Source organism: Podarcis bocagei, assembly GCF_964188305.1.
Source record: "Podarcis bocagei genome assembly, chromosome: 11".
Taxonomy (NCBI): domain Eukaryota; kingdom Metazoa; phylum Chordata; class Lepidosauria; order Squamata; family Lacertidae; genus Podarcis; species Podarcis bocagei.
In genome coordinates, this window is record NC_138136.1 from 56570651 (window position 1) to 56587262 (window position 16612).

A 16612-nucleotide genomic window follows, 5' to 3' on the forward strand; every position below is an offset into this window, starting at 1 on the left:
TCCACCCAGCAGCCTAATAATAATAATAATAATAATTTTATTATTTATATGCCATCTATAGACTGGTTAGGTTGAGAGTTGTTGTCTAGCTTCATGGCTAAGCAAGGATTTGAACTCAGGAATTCTCAGCCTACATAGAGCACTCTGATTTCCTCCTACTGCCTTTAATCTCGTACAGAGTTACTTAATACATAGCTAATTTAAGTCTGCATGTTTCAATGAGTTTACTTCATGTTTAACTGTGGCCTGCGGCTCTTCCTGCTTTTGATGAAATGTTTTGCATTTTCCATTTTATCGAGTGAATATCTTGTCAGCAAGCAGGATATAGCTGCCCCCAAAACCCTTGCGGGGCATTTTGACAGATGGGAGGGGGTCACATACCTGGCAATCACCTGATCTCGTTGTGACATCAGGTGAACGATTCTCCTTTACCTGCATGGATTGAAATCAAACCATGCAGGTAAGGGCTCAGGGCTTTGCCGGTACCGTTCAGCGGCTGATTGGTGGTGTCTGCAAACCCCTGTTTCTTTGTCAACACAGCACTGGTGTCTGCAGGCGTAAACCCCACTTTTAGAAGGGATCTGCATCTTTATCTGCTCAAAAGCTCGTGATATATATGAAATCAAGTGTACAACAGGTGGACATGTCTTTGGGGAAATGGCATTGTGCAGTTTAAGACACCGACTGGACTGAATTAAACCTGAATTAAGCTGGTGGTTGCTCATCACTGATCTATACTGTAGGTCATTTGTTGTGATTTTATTTATTTATTTAGACAATTTATCTATTATGATTGTCTCTATATGGTGTACAAGTGACTCAACAATATAATAAAGATAACAATTTATTAACGCTGTAATATCGGAATGCCTGCTGAAATTAGTATCTTTGCTACTAACAGTATATGGGGTATGTACTAAACATATTAGATATACTAGTGTGTACTAAATATATTAGATATACCACTATCTGTATATACACCATCCTGTAAGGTGGGGTTTATACATTTGTTTGACAATTATTGTACAACAATTTTGCGCATGAATAGTGTATATGGTTTATAGAGCTGCCTTGTATTGACAGATGTGATCCATGTGCTGCTTCCCAGATGTTGTTGGACTACAATTCCCAGCATCCCTGACCACTGGCTGGGATGCTAGCTGGGGTTGATGGGTGTTGGAGTCCAACCGTAGTCAACAGGCATCACATTTGCTATCCCTAGTTCAGACAGTACTCAGCCTGTCATCTGCCTCTTATAAGGCAACTTCCTGTGTCCCTGATGTAGTCCCTACGCTCTCTTGGTTGGTTACCCCATGCCTCTGAGTTGGCCTTTACCAGGTATGAAGTCTTTAGTGCAACAGACCCTGTCCTGTGGAACTCCTTGCCAATCATCGCTGGGTGGGAATTATCCCCGTTTCTTTTAGATGTCTTTAAAAAAAACAGTAGCACTCAGACAGGCCTTTGGAATTTGAAATGTCTGTACCAACCAGCGTTTATTGGCAAGACGCTGAGAGTTTTTAACCCATGTTATTACTCTGTGTTTTTTTCCATTGTATGCTGCCTTGATGTATTTCCTATGCAAGTGTTGTTTGTAAATATATTAGTTAGTTAAATATAAAACTGCATTTAAAATTGGGAGGCGAGGCTTCATCAACTTCAAGCGCTGATATTCTTTTCTGCACACCTTCAGAAAAAGGAGAGTGAACAGATACCTTTTTTTAAAAAAGTGGCATTTCTTCACTTTGAGATTTAATATATGTATGTCTTTCTCAAGCCAGATCTCTGGCTAAATTCGAATGAACAAAGGCTGGAGGGTCTAGGCATTTGCTGGTGCCATAAAACCCTTTTTTGTAATATCTCCCCCCCACCCACAGCCATTTGATGAGGATTCAAAATGAACCTCTGCGTCTGATAAGAAGTAGCATACATGTAAATCAATAACTTTATATTCCTCTCTTCATTAGGCGAACCCATACAGGAAACCAATTCACCTCATTCTCTGAAAAAGGATGTCGAAAACATGGGAAAAGGTAAAAGAGAGAGAAATTATATATAGATAAATAGCTCTCGATCTATCGTTGCCATGTGGCCCTTTGTTTTAGCAGCAATACAAAGACAATTGAGGGGATTTTTCTTTTCTTGTCTTTTTTTATTCTCCGCCATATTTTAAGCTTGACAAGTAGCATATGAATAATATATGGACCTTTTGTGTGGCTATAATTGAGATTAATGCATATGTATCAATCAATACATGACACTGTACTATAATACCTTAAAATAATATATTGCATTGATTTATATTCATGGATTTCTGCACAAAATCTATCCTGGGCCTAAGCAAGACTTTCCACCATGGACACCCTTAAATTGCCACCACCAACACAGACAAGTCTTTGTAATAATGGATTGCGTGGATAAGCAGACTCTCAAGATTTATTTCAGCTGATTAGTAGAAAAATATCTCCTTTCCTCTTGGTCTAGAAGAACTTCAGAAGGTCTTGTTTGAGCAGATAGACTTGCGGCGGAGGCTAGAACAGGAATTCCACGTCCTGAAAGGAACTGCCTCGTTCCCTGTATTCAGTAAGACAATCATTTCTATTATTAATTTTTCTTACTTTATCTCTGTATGTTTGAGTGTATGTGAATAACGCTCAAGAGCATCAATTGGTACCAGAGGAGGGTGTTACTTTAGGGGCAAATAGGACCATTGCTGTCAACTTACAGATTTGAAAATAAGGGACCAGCAGCCTCGAAAATAAGGGATCAGCAGCCATAATAAGGGATCAACAATTACTTTGATGAAATACATATTTTGTTGCGTGCAAATGGCTTTAGATACCTATTAGGTCCATAAATTACCATATAGCATATATTTAACACAAAAAACAGCAACAATTTGTTGTTGGCAAAGGACAGCTGGACATAGAAAGGGCCCCATTACCTTCAGTAGCTTATTTAAGGGACATCATCAATAAGGGACAGCAGCGGGACATGGTGCTGGGATAAGGGACTGTCCCGCCAAATAAGGGACACTTGGCAGCTATGAATAGGACACTGCCCCACCAAGCTCATACTGCCCTCAAACAGCCTCCTACCTGCCTCGTGTCTTGCCGAATGCAAGGTGGTTTTTAAAAAAAAGAGATTCAGAGGCAATACAAAACCCAAGTGAGTGAGAAGATATAAGATTTTATTCTAAACGGAAAGCAATATATACATTACCAAGCAAGCACTTCAAGCTGCCACTTGGAAATCCTCAAGAAGTGGCAAAGTAACTCCCCCAAGTAGTCTCAGGTTGCACAGACCCACGGCCGTCAGTCCGTCCACCAGCTTCTCAGAACTCAGCCCAAAGTCATCTGATTTATAGGTAGCTAACCTGTTAGCCTGCGTGGCTTGCCTGACTGGCTAGTGCTACTAGCTACATGCAGATTATTCATTAGCCACCTCTCCCAATGCCTCACTTTCTTCAAACAATGTCCAACATCAAAAGAAGGTACCCAGTAATATCACTTACTTCGCTTCCAACAGATTAGGGCAGGCTTCCTCAAACTTGGCCCTCCAGATGTTTTGAGACTACAGTTCCCATCATCCCTGACCACTGGTCCTGCTAGCTAGGGATCATGGGAGTTATAGGCCATAAACATCTGGAGGGCCGACTTTGAGGAAGCCTGGATTAGAGCAGCTGCTCTCAACCTGTGGGTCCCCAGATGTTGTTGGACTACAACTCCCATCATCCCTGAGCTCTGGCCTTGCTAGCTAGGAGTGATGGGAGCTGTAGTTCAACAACATTTGAGGACCCACAGGTTGAGAAAGGCTGGATTAGAGCATTAAAGGCTGCTCTTCAGCCATCAAAGAGTTTAGAGAGGGGGAAGCAAACAGGAGCGGGAATGATAACCATGTTAGAGCACTAGCTCCTCGAAATACAATTATCTTCCGTATCAATTGCCCATATACCTGGCTTCTTATCTACAGCCAGTCCAGGGGTGGCGATGGTGGTCTCCTTCCTCCTCCTCAGTCTCAGTGTTGCCTCAGTATTATGGACTGGTTGAACGCAGAGGAATGGTGGGAGGAACCAGGTGAGGAACCACCAAAGCAAGAAGGCTTAGAGCACAGGAATTGGTGGTGGGACAACAATGAGTGGTCAGAGAGAGAGGGGGGAGAAGACTAGGAAGAAGAGGGGTTAGAAGCTGAAGAGCTAGCAGGGCTTAAGTGAGCAGGGAGAGTCTGTGGCAGAGAGAAGCCCAGAATCAGAGGGAGAAGCTGAAGCAGGAGAGGAGGGAGGCCAAGATGGGTCAGGCTTGTGAAGAGGCATGGGTGCCTCCTCCTCTTGCTGTGACAAGCTCCCCTCCCCTCTGGTCTCCCAGAACCAGAAGAGGCATGAAAAAAAGCAGAGGAGAGGTTGGCTTCATGCAGGCACAGTCTCCAATTGCTTGGGAAAAGTCTTGGAGACGATGGACTCAAGTGGCTGTGGGGAGGTGGGGACCTTCAGCCTCAGCAACTGATCCATGGGGACAAGACCTGCTGGGGTTGAGCTGCTGTGCTCATGCCACCAGGTCTGTGCAGATCACGTTCTTGCTAATAAAGAGTTAACTCTAGCTTGAACAGTGTGATTTACTGCCGGCTGACTCCTGACACCCTTGTAGTACTCGCCTGGGAAGAGGATGGGGACAAAACTGGAATTGGCCAGCTCCACCTGTGATTAGTAGGGGACACGGGTGGCGCTGTGGGTTAAATCACAGAGCCTAGGACTTGCCAATCAGAAGGTCGGCGGTTCGAATCCCCGTGACGGGGTGAGCTCCTGTTGCTCGGTCCCTGCTCCTGCCAACCTAGCAGTTCGAAAGCACGTCAAAGTGCAAGTAGATAAATAAGTACTGCTCCGGCAAGAAGGTAAACGGCGTTTCCGTACACTGCAATGGTTCGCCAGAAGCGGCTTAGTCATGCTGGCCACATGACCCAGAAGCTGTACGCCGGCTCCCTCGGCCAATAAAGCAAGATGAGCGCCGCAACCCCAGAGTCTGTCCTAATGGTCAGGGGTCCCTTTACCTTTACTTTTTTACCTGTGATTAACTCTGGCTGCACCTACTGTCTGCCTCCCAGCCTTCTCCCCTATCTGTTCCCAGTGGGCACCAGTCACCACCACAATGGGTACAAAAAATGTTACAGGTTGGGGACTTTACCCCAGCTGAGCCAGGAACCTGCTAGCTGAGCTGAAAGTTCACTGCATCCTAAACTGCTCATCCCAGTGAATCTTGCCATAGGATCGCCGCCTTAATTTATACCATACCTTTCTAGTACAAAAAGTACCTAAAAAACCAGAAGGACGTAGTTCAAAAGAGAACGTGCGATTTAGAAAAGCAGCAATGTCAAGTGAACAAAACTGAGAACGGTTTAAGAAATGACAACAACAAACAGCTGCGGTTCAAAGAGCTTGAGGAACAAGGCTGAGTTCCAAAGTGCTGTCGTACATTACCTTACCTGCCAGGTAACGTTATCACGGCAGCTTGGCATTCAGCCATCTGCATTCCCCTATGTTTCCTTTTGGTACCACAGTAAAATTTAAGACTTGCCTCCCCTTCATGTAACTAAAGCCCACAATGAAACCACACAAAACACAATCTGAATGAAAATGGATAGTCATGCGCTGCTGACCAAGGAAGTGGCGGCGATGGCGTTCGCCAGCTTGAAGAATGTGTGGTCTTGCTGCACCACAAAGCAGTGGTCAATTTTGCTCCAGATTAAAATAGAATGTAAATACCAGGCTATAAACAACTATGGAGAACTAAGGAGTGGGAACATTCAATGCCTGCTTTATAGTTTTGCAGCCTGGTCCTAAGAGTATTGACTCGGGTGCAAGTCACATAATTGGTTGGGACCTACTCCCAGATTAGGATCAAGTGTGGATAAATTTGCATGTATTTACAGCCAGATGCTATATGCATTTTCTTGGACAGAGATCCTGCTGCAATTCTAAATTCTTTACACATTTACTTGGAAGTAAACCCTATAGAACTTCATGAGGCTTTGTTCTGGACAGATTGTGTTCCCGGTCCAATTTACTCAGTTTAGTGTACAGAGAATTGTGGGTGAAGATGGGCAGAACATTTTAAGTGCAGCTGAAGTTATTTAATAAAGGCGGTGTTGTCACCCTGATATCACAGTGATATTTTCATGCCCTGGAGTGATGAGCTCTGAATTTTCTGTGAGCTTCCAGCATATCAGGGAAAAGCCATGCATGGTGGTAGGTCTATTGGCTAGCACTTGTAACATCACTCTGCAGATCGTTCCCACTCGTGTAATCCATCAGAATAAGAAACTTTTAATGTTGTGTTTCTAGTCTAATGGTTTTTTGTTTTTAATTATTATTTTTAAAAATCCTCTTGCCCTGTAATGATTCTTAATGGAGCTTCCTTCTTTTGCCCCCATGTAGATAATTTTCAAGACCAGATGAAGCGGGAGTTGGCCTACAGAGAAGAAATGGTTCAACAGTTACAAATTGTAAGAGAGTGTTCCCTGCTAAAAAAATGTTGAGCTCTATGTGCTATTGTGGTTTCTTTTCTCTTCTCTTCTCTTCTCTTCTCTTCTCTTCTCTTCTCTTCTCTTCTCTCACTTCAGTTTTTGAAATCATCATTTTATTCGTATGCCGCCTTTCCATAGTTGAAGCTATGCTCAAGACGGCTCACAACATGACAAGATTTACATAATTACAAACATAACAGAAGTCATAAAAAATAAATAAACACATCAAAAAGTGCACAACCAAATGGAAACAAGTTGCACGTAAACCATAAGATCTAAAACTAAAGATAAAACAATAATATCAATAACAGCAATAAGCTCTCTCAACCTCCCACCCAAGAATCTGTTCAACAGCCTCAGCTTTTGTAGCTGGAGTCAGTCCGCACTCCACTCTCCCTGGCCAGATGGGAAAAGGCCAGTCAGGCAGGGTGCAGGTCTTCCAGGGCTCACAGCCAAGATAGTCTCATTTAAAACAACACAGATAAAAATTAAAAACAATTTAAAAGCAGCTGCAGTCCTTGTGAAGCCTGTCAGGCTCCACCCCAAGGTCCTTCAGGCCCTCAGCAGGCAGTCCTCCTCTTAAATAATCTCTTAAATAAGTTGGAAAGATGGTTAAGAAGGTGGGCGGCAGGTCATTCGTAGAAGAATTTGAGGTGGGCTGAGCATAGGAACCCTGAGACCCCTTCTTTGTGCAAAGCATTCTGATACATGGATAGTGAGCTCCATTCTCCAAGTGTGGAGATCCTTATGTAGGCAAAAGAGCACAAAGCATAAGAGGATGGTTCAAACGAGCTCTAGTGAAACCCAAAGCTTTGCAGAAGTTCCAGATGATAGATAGATAGATAGATGATAGATAGATAGATAGATAGATAGGAGATAGATAGGGGTGGGGTGGGGATTTAAAACCCAAGGAGAACTGAACGAGGCCAATGAGCACAGAATGCTGGTGGACTTTTAGAGTGGGGAAACTGGAAAACACACATCAGAAGGGCCATAGCTCAGGAGTAGAGCATCTGCCTTGAATTCAAAGGTCCCCAGCATTTCCAGAGTAGAGCTAGGAATGTCCCCTGACTGAAACCACAGAGAGTGGCTGCCAATCATTGTAGACAGTGTTGAATCAGTTGGATCACTTGTTTGATCTGTTGCTGAGCTATGGTGCTTCTCAAGTTAAACCAGTAGGTGCAATACTGATTTGGGCTAAGATAGGGTCATCACCAAGTTGGCGCAACTTCCAGGAGAAGTCTTCTGCAACCCAGAAAGCATAATAAAGTTTACCTTGTAATTCCAAACAGTCTGCAGATGTTGATGCGAACACTTAAGAGCTAGAATTTTCTCTTGGCAACATATCAATCTCCCAGCGCCCCCTTCTGCCTCCACCTTATCACTACACCCTCCAGCAGAGGAGGGAGTTTAAAGCTTGCAATTAAAAAAAACAACCCTGGATCAATAAGGTTTCATTTTCAGCTTTTGTCCACCGTGGTCTTGTAAAGATTCTTTTTTACGATTTCCTGAGCAACTGACTTCCTTGGCTTCCCCAATAATTGGGAAATTGGCAAGACAGTCTCTCTTCTCCCCTGTACATCCTTTGCCGCAGGAAATGATATGCTCTCAAACTAAAGCAGGCAATGAACATGAGGTGAGGCTGTATATGAGGATGACTTCTTGCAAGGAACAATCTCTTCCCGTGTGGTGTAGTGGTTAGAGTGTTGGGCTGAGAGCTGGGAGACCAGGGTTCAAATCCCTTCGCAGCCACAAAGTTTCAAGTGTGGCCCTAAGCCCAGATACTGTCTTTCAGCCTTACCTCACAGGGTTGTTGTGAAGACAACATTGGGAAGTGGAGAACCACAGAACACCTTGAGCTCATTGGAGACAAAGGTGGTCTTTATTATCATTTGACTGTGTATGTTTTGGGGAGCATGGATTCCTTGAGGGTGCAGTTCAGAACATGGTTAAAGGTAAAGGGACCCCTGACCATTAGGTCCAGTCGTGGCCGACTCTGGGGTTGTGGCGCTCATCTTGCTTTATTGGCCGAGGGAGCCAGCATAGAGCTTCCAGGTCATGTGGCCAGCATGACTAAGCAGCTTCTGGCGAACCAGAGCAGCGCATGGAAACGCCATTTACCTTCCTGCCGTTGTGGTACCTATTTATCTACTTGCACTCTGACGTGCTTTTGAACTGCTAGGTTGGCAGGAGCAGGGACCGAGCAATGGGAGCTCACCCAGTCACGGGGATTCAAACCACCGATCTTCTGATCAGCAAGCCCTAGGCTCTGTGGTTTAACCCACTGAGCCACCTGCGTCCCTCAGAACATGGTTACGAGGTAGTAAATCCCAGAGGGAGTGGAATAAAGACTGACAACTGGGTGGAGTTAGTGTGAGTGACAGGTAGAAAGTGTAAGATGGAAAAACAGCAGTTGAAAGTGGGGGAGTGGTTGAGAGAGACAGAGAGAGGAGGGAATGAGATCATTGAGAAAAAGAGAATGAAAGTATATGTAAAAGTTAGTTATGAAGGGTCAGAATTCCATATAAAATGACTACTTATTGTGGATGTTAAATATATATCTTTGTTTTAACCACCCAGACCCAAAGTTGCTACTTCCATAGGAAAGAAAGCTCCCAGTGATGCCAATGGGAGCTTTTTCTATATATATATAATCCAAAAAGCAGCTTTGAGGAGGATTTTTCTTCGGAACTGTGGCAGTGGATGTGGAACTTTCCCTTCCCACTCACCACAGTCCCCACCAGGTCCTTCTACACCTGCTAGCTTGGCTCTTAAAAGAAATTAAATACACTAGCGCATACGATGCAACTTGCAGACTGACTGAACATCCGATCACAGGGGAAATAGATATATTGATGATGAAAGTGAAGCAGAGCCCTTTTTTGGCAATGTGGAATAGATGTGGGAGAGACGGGCTTGATCGGGGGCTTTGGTTTACAACAACAATAACAATAATAATAATAATAATAATAATAATTCTGTTCTTTATGCCCTAGCCACTCTGGGCAGCTTCTAAGACATATGAAAACATCATAAAACATTTAATATTGAAAACTTTGCATTTGGTTTTGTCTGTGAAGTATTGGGAGATGCAATAGTCGCAGCAGATTCTGTCTTTCCCCTGACGACTCCACGGGCGAAGTGGAATTTCCCACGGGGATTTTAGGTGTGAACACAGGGAGACACCCTTTCACAAGAACACACAACAGGGTGTGAGATGCTCCACAGGCCACCAGGTGTCCATGCAGACTGTTCTAGAGACATGGGGTGGTATCCAGCTAATGTTTACTGAGAGTAGACCTGCTGAAATTAATGGGCCTAAGCCCTGCCCATTAATCTCAATGAGCTCACTCTGGGTAAAAGGGCACATTCACAGCACACATTGCAAGCACTATGGTAGCACAGTCATGGCTTCCCCCAAGGAATTGTGGGGGCTGAAGTTTATTAAAGGTGCTGTGAGTTGTTAGGAGACCCCTGTTCCTTTCCCACAGCTATAATTCCCCAGAGTGGTTTATCAATCAATCCCTCTTCCTGGGGAACTCTTAATTTTGGAAAGCTGGATTTTTCTACTTCAGAGAACTTTTTCTTTCTTCCCCTGAGGTAGAAGTGACAATTTGGTCTACTAATTCATCCCACACATGTTCCCACTCAATATTGTTAGTTGGTTTTGGTTTTTAGCAATTGCTTCCTTGTAAATTGCTTAGTTCGCTTTCGTTGTGGCAAGCATCTGACAACAAGGAAGAACATGACATGTGAAGCTGATGTCTCTGTGTGGAGTTCAGCTGACCCACCAATTCCCTGGGTCTTCTTTAAGCTGGGAGCAAGCCCCATTGATTCAGTAGGGTTTGCTTCTGAGAAAAGATGCATAGAATTGTGCTGTGAGAAAGCCACTCTTTCCCCCCTTAACATACTCTGTATTACGCTGACGAAAATACTTGCCTGCCTTACAGGGCTCCTGTAAGAATCACCTGAGAAGCATCTGGCTTAGCTTTGATTTAAAGTCCTGTCTCTGATTGATATCTCCTCCTCCGCATCTCATCCTCACATAGAGGCATTTTCTATATCTTTGCAGATCCCCTATGCAGCAAGCTTGATCAGGAAAGAAAAACTCGGCACGCATCTCAGCAAAAGCTAAAGGGCAAGGTGAGTGGTAGTCTAGAGTGGGCTGAGGCTGTGTGCCCAACACACATTTAAGCGGCACACAAAACACTACCAAACCATTCTATGTTCTAAATCTTATATTAATAATCCAAAAATTGAGAGAATGAGGTACAAGATCTACTGCAAAAGCCACAAACAGAAAACTCATTCAAATTGTGTCCAAAAGGAAGATTCAGTCTTTAAAGTTCCTTTAGCCAGACTCCTGTAGATATCAACAAAGGTAAGTTTGATCAAAGTGTCGGCGATGTTACGCTCAAGGCTGACACTTCAATATCTACAGGAGCCTGGCTAAAGGAATTTCAAAGACTGACTCTACATGACATTCCCATTCCATGAAGCCAACTTCATTAGTATAATCCTGAATACCTGAGGAAACATTTAGATCAGGGGTGGGGAAGTTGTGACCTTCCAGATGCTAATGTTCTACATCCTCCAGATGTTGACCGTTCCCACCAACCCTGGCCATGCTGGCTGGGACTGTTGGGAGGTAGGAACCCAACAACATCTGAAGAGCCACAGGTTCCCAACCCTTGTTTTAGGTCTTGTCCCAATCGCTTCTCAGTCTTTCAGCTGAGATCAAGTATAGATTTTGTTTTATGTATCTGTTTATAAATGGATACATGGGAATGTGAGTTATATGACTTCCAGCCATTTGTCCACCTAACGCAATATGTCTACTCTTATTGACAGCAGCTCTCCAAGGTCTCCAGGAGAGGTTCTTCCCATCACCCGATCCTTTTAACTGGAGATACCAGAGTTTGAACTTGGTATCTCCTACAGGCAATGCATAGAATCATCACATTGTAGAGTCGGGAGGGACCGCAAGGCTCATATGGTCCTACGCCTTGCTGTAGCATTCCCAAAGCAAGGAAGGATTGGACTCTGATTAATAAAATACGCACAAGGCTTGACAGCAAGATTCTGAGCGGAGTGCGTATAATAATAATTCCTGTCCACCCCTCGGCCCAGGTCGTTTTATTCACAAAAGAATTTTTTACACAGTGTTCATAAGAACCAATCAGATTTCCTCTGAGCATTTCAAAACCCCCACATGGGGACAAAGTTAAAGTTAGAACTACAAAGAGCTAATTTGAGCATGCATAGTAAAGGTAAAGGTAAAGGGACCCCTGACCATTAGGTCGTCGTGACCGACTCTGTCCAGTCACCGACGACTCTGGGGTTAGGTCCAGTCACGGACGACTCTGGGGTTGCGGCGCTCATCTTGCTTTATTGGCCGAGGGAGCTGGCGTTTGTCCGCAGACAGCTTCCGGGTCATGTGGCCAGCATGACTAAGCCGCTTCTGGCAGAACCAGAGCTGCACACGGAAATGCCGTTTACCTTCCCGCTGGAGCGGTACCTATTTATCTACTTGCACTTTGTGCTTTCAAACTGCTAGGTTGGCAGGAGCTAGGACCAAACAACAGGAGCTCACCCCATTGCAGGGTTTCGAACCGCCAACCTTCTGATCAGCAAGTCCTAGGCTCTGTGGTTTAACCCACAGCGCCACCCGTGTCCCCTGAGCATGCATAGTAGTCCAGAGTAAATAAAAGAGGAAGCAAGGGGGAATGCTTTTAGGAAACCCCGGAGGTCATAAACAGGAGAGGCAGGATTTACCATCTCCTTGTTAACTCTCTTCCTGGCCCTTAGATTAACAAAACTAACAATAGCTACATCAAAGAAGCTACCTACTATCTTTTTGACCCAGGATGCCCAGTGAAGCAACTGGCCTGTGTTTTAGAATGCTTATGCGTGCCTGTCGGGTGTAGAGAAAGCAAATGGTAGAGATGGAGAGGCTTGTGGAATTTGATCAGAAATTATTGTCAATGAATCAAACCCAGTCAACGCAATGCTTTCATCGCGGACACAATGGCACGATGCATATTTTATAATTCCTCATAGCGATCCCACCTGACCCCCACACTCTGGGTATTTGCACCCCTACACCCTGCAAAGCAGGAATCTTTGGCCCAACGTGGGGTTTGAACCCACAACCTGAGATTAAGGGTCTCGTGGTCTACTGACTGAGCATGCGCTCCTCCACTTCGTTAAGACTCCTGCAGCCAATGTACGGAGTCATTTGCATTCTTTTTGTATCGAGAGCCAACAAATGAAAACAAACACCCCACTCTAAATAGATCTATCTATTCTTGGTAATAATCCCAGCGGTTTCTCTGCTTGGATGGTTTAGTTAGCATTTAAGCGAACACTAATCTTTGAAAAGCACTGCTGTCTACTTTTTTATATTAAAAAAAAATCAGGCTGTCTGCAGGGGAGGCATGTCAGCGACAACAGACCCAGCATGGGAAATTTATCTGCTGGGCTGTTCACTCTCTGCATATCTAAGCACGCTGCCTCTCTTAGTTGCTCAAGCGATTCTGCGCAACAGGTAAACCTCCCAGCCAAATGCCGCCTGCCAGCCTTGCATTGTACAGTGGTACCTCGGGTTACCGTATTTTTCGCCCCATAAGACGCACTTTTTCCCCTCCAAAAATGAAGGGGAAATCGGGGTGCGTCTTATGGGGCGAATTCCTGCAAGCCTCGCGCGCCCGGCAGGAGGTCCCATCGGGTGCGCGAGGCTTGGGGCGGCAGCCTGTCGCCCGAAGCACGGGGAGCCCTCTGGAGGGCTCCCCCTGCTTCCGGCGAGTGTCTGCAAGCCTCGCGCACCCGGCAGGAGGTCCCACCGGGTGCGCGAGGCTTGGGGCGGCAGCGGACTGCTTGCCCGCACCTAGAAGCTTGGGGCGCGCTGAGCTCAGCACGCCCCAAGCTTCTAGGTGCGCGCAAGCAGTCCGCTGCCGCCCCAAGCCTCGCGCACCCAGCGGGACCTCCTGCCGGGTGCGGGAGGCTTGGGGCGGCAGCAGACTGCTTGCCGGGATGCAGAAGCTTGGCGCGCGCTGAGCTCAGCACGCCCCAAGCTTCTAGGGGCGCGCAAGCAGTCCGCTGCCGCCCCAAGCCTTGCGCACCCGGCGGGACCTCCTGCCGGGTGCGGGAGGCTTGGGGCGGCAGCGGACTGCTTGCCAGGATGCAGAAGCTTGGCGCGCGCTGAGCTCAGCACGCCCCACGCTTCTAGGGGCGCGCAAGCAGTCCGCTGCCGCCCCAAGCCTTGCGCACCCAGCGGGACCTCCTGCCGGGTGCGGGAGGCTTGGGGCGGCAGCGGACTGCTTGCCGGGATGCAGAAGCTTGGCGCGCGCTGAGCTCAGCACGCCCCAAGCTTCTAGGGGCCCGCAAGCAGTCCGCTGCCGCCCCAAGCCTTGCGCACCCGGCGGGACCTCCTGCCGGGTGCGGGAGGCTTGGGGCGGCAGCGGACTGCTTGCCGGGATGCAGAAGCTTGGCGCGCGCTGAGCTCAGCACGCCCCAAGCTTCTAGGGGCGCGCAAGCAGTCCGCTGCCGCCCCAAGCCTTGCGCACCCGGCGGGACCTCCTGCCGGGTGCGGGAGGCTTGGGGCGGCAGCGGACTGCTTGCCGGGATGCAGAAGCTTGGCGCGCGCTGAGCTCAGCACGCCCCAAGCTTCTAGGGGCGCGCAAGCAGTCCGCTGCCGCCCCAAGCCTTGCGCACCCGGCGGGACCTCCTGCCGGGTGCGGGAGGCTTGGGGCGGCAGCGGACTGCTTGCCGGGATGCAGAAGCTTGGCGCGCGCTGAGCTCAGCACGCCCCAAGCTTCTAGGGGCGCGCAAGCAGTCCGCTGCCGCCCCAAGCCTTGCGCACCCGGCGGGACCTCCTGCCGGGTGCGGGAGGCTTGGGGCGGCAGCGGACTGCTTGCCGGGATGCAGAAGCTTGGCGCGCGCTGAGCTCAGCACGCCCCAAGCTTCTAGGGGCGCGCAAGCAGTCCGCTGCCGCCCCAAGCCTTGCGCACCCAGCGGGACCTCCTGCCGGGTGCGGGAGGCTTGGGGCGGCAGCGGACTGCTTGCCGGGATGCAGAAGCTTGGCGCGCGCTGAGCTCAGCACGCCCCAAGCTTCTAGGGGCGCGCAAGCAGTCCGCTGCCGCCCCAAGCCTTGCGCACCTGGCGGGACCTCCTGCTGGGTGCGGGAGGCTTGGGGCGGCAGCGGACTGCTTGCCGGGATGCAGAAGCTTGGCGCGCGCTGAGCTCAGCACGCCCCAAGCTTCTAGGGGCGCGCAAGCAGTCCGCTGCCGCCCCAAGCCTTGCGCACCCAGCGGGACCTCCTGCCGGGTGCGGGAGGCTTGGGGCGGCAGCGGACTGCTTGCCGGGATGCAGAAGCTTGGCGCGCGCTGAGCTCAGCACGCCCCAAGCTTCTAGGGGCGCGCAAGCAGTCCGCTGCCGCCCCAAGCCTTGCGCACCCGGCGGGACCTCCTGCCGGGTGCGGGAGGCTTGGGGCGGCAGCGGACTGCTTGCCGGGATGCAGAAGCTTGGCGCGCGCTGAGCTCAGCACGCCCCAAGCTTCTAGGGGCGCGCAAGCAGTCCGCTGCCGCCCCAAGCCTTGCGCACCCAGCGGGACCTCCTGCCGGGTGCGGGAGGCTTGGGGCGGCAGCGGACTGCTTGCCGGGATGCAGAAGCTTGGCGCGCGCTGAGCTCAGCACGCCCCAAGCTTCTAGGGGCGCGCAAGCAGTCCGCTGCCGCCCCAAGCCTTGCGCACCCGGCGGGACCTCCTGCTGGGTGCGGGAGGCTTGGGGCGGCAGCGGACTGCTTGCCGGGATGCAGAAGCTTGGCGCGCGCTGAGCTCAGCACGCCCCAAGCTTCTAGGGGCGCGCAAGCAGTCCGCTGCCGCCCCAAGCCTTGCGCACCCAGCGGGACCTCCTGCCGGGTGCGGGAGGCTTGGGGCGGCAGCGGACTGCTTGCCGGGATGCAGAAGCTTGGCGCGCGCTGAGCTCAGCACGCCCCAAGCTTCTAGGGGCGCGCAAGCAGTCCGCTGCCGCCCCAAGCCTTGCGCACCCGGCGGGACCTCCTGCCGGGTGCGCGAGGCTGGGGGCGGCAGCGGACTGCTTGCCGGCATGCAGAAGCTTGGCGCGCGCTGAGCTCAGCAAGCCCCAAGCTTCTAGGTGCGCGCAAGCAGTCCGCTGCCGCCCCAAGCCTCGCGCACCCAGCGGGACCTCCTGCCGGGTGCGGGAGGCTTGGGGCGGCAGCGGACTGCTTGCCGGCACGCAGAAGCTTGGGGCGCGCTGACCTCAGCTTGCCCCAAGCTTCTGGATTAGCGCAGGGGTCCGCTAGCTCTGGGAGAGGCGCCCGGCTCTCCCACGCTAGCGGAGACCTTGCCGGCACGCAGAAGCTTGGGGCGCGCTGAGCTCCGCACGCCCCAAGCTCCTGGTGTAGCGCAGCGCACCTGGGGGGGAAATAAATTTTTTTTCCTTTATTTCCCCCCCTAAAATCTAGGTGCGTCTTATGGGCCGGTGCGTCTTATGGGGCGAAAAATACGGTACATACACTTCAGGTTACAGACGCTTCAGGTTACAGACTCCACTAACCCAGAAATAGTGCTTCAGGTTAAGAACTTTGCTTCAGGATAAGAACAGAAATCGTGCTCCGGCAGCGCAGCAGCAGCAGGAGGCCCCATTAGCTAAAGTGGTGCTTCAGGTTAAGAACAGTTTCAGGTTAAGAACGGACCTCCGGAACGAATTAAGTACTTAACCCAAGGTACCACTGTATAGCCTGGCAGAAGCTGACAGTCCCCTTATTTTTTGCAGTGTTGGGCCCAGCAGGATTTGGCCTGCAAGGGCCAGAGACCAGTTTGGGCACAAGTCAAGGTCTAGATCAGTGAACATAGAAAAAGCGGGCAGAGATTGGGATACAGGTGAGGTCAAGTAGCTGGCCACATTCTCTACAGCAGCTGCTCTGATAAGCTTCTCAGACTAAAGTACTGAGCTCATGTTAACTCAAGCCTCTTTTGGCTCCTCTAATTGCCTGGTCCAGTTGGGCTCATGAGTGCAGTACAACCCTCTCTGACCATTCTCTGGGTGGCATTGCAGAGCAGGGACTATCAGTCTCATCC

At 49.2% G+C, this 16612-nt stretch overlaps 1 protein-coding gene across 2 annotated transcripts in view; it reads left to right on the forward strand.

Moving 5' to 3' along the window:
- The window catches only part of SKOR2 (SKI family transcriptional corepressor 2), a gene marked incomplete at its 5' end in the record, with an annotated part of 35180 nt that overhangs the window by 16424 nt on the left and 2144 nt on the right, over positions 1-16612 (forward strand). The window contains 5 exons of one of the 2 annotated variants that reach the window (XM_081212734.1): positions 1965-2030; positions 2482-2580; positions 6425-6492; positions 10586-10656; positions 12933-12968. In XM_081212734.1, coding sequence (XP_081068860.1) covers positions 1965-2030; positions 2482-2580; positions 6425-6492; positions 10586-10648 — 296 coding nt within the window. In that variant the 3' untranslated portion in view covers positions 10649-10656; positions 12933-12968. Of the gene's footprint in view, positions 1-1964; positions 2031-2481; positions 2581-6424; positions 6493-10585; positions 10657-12932; positions 12969-16612 lie in introns of those variants that run through there. The other variant, XM_081212735.1, reaches the window with a different exon arrangement.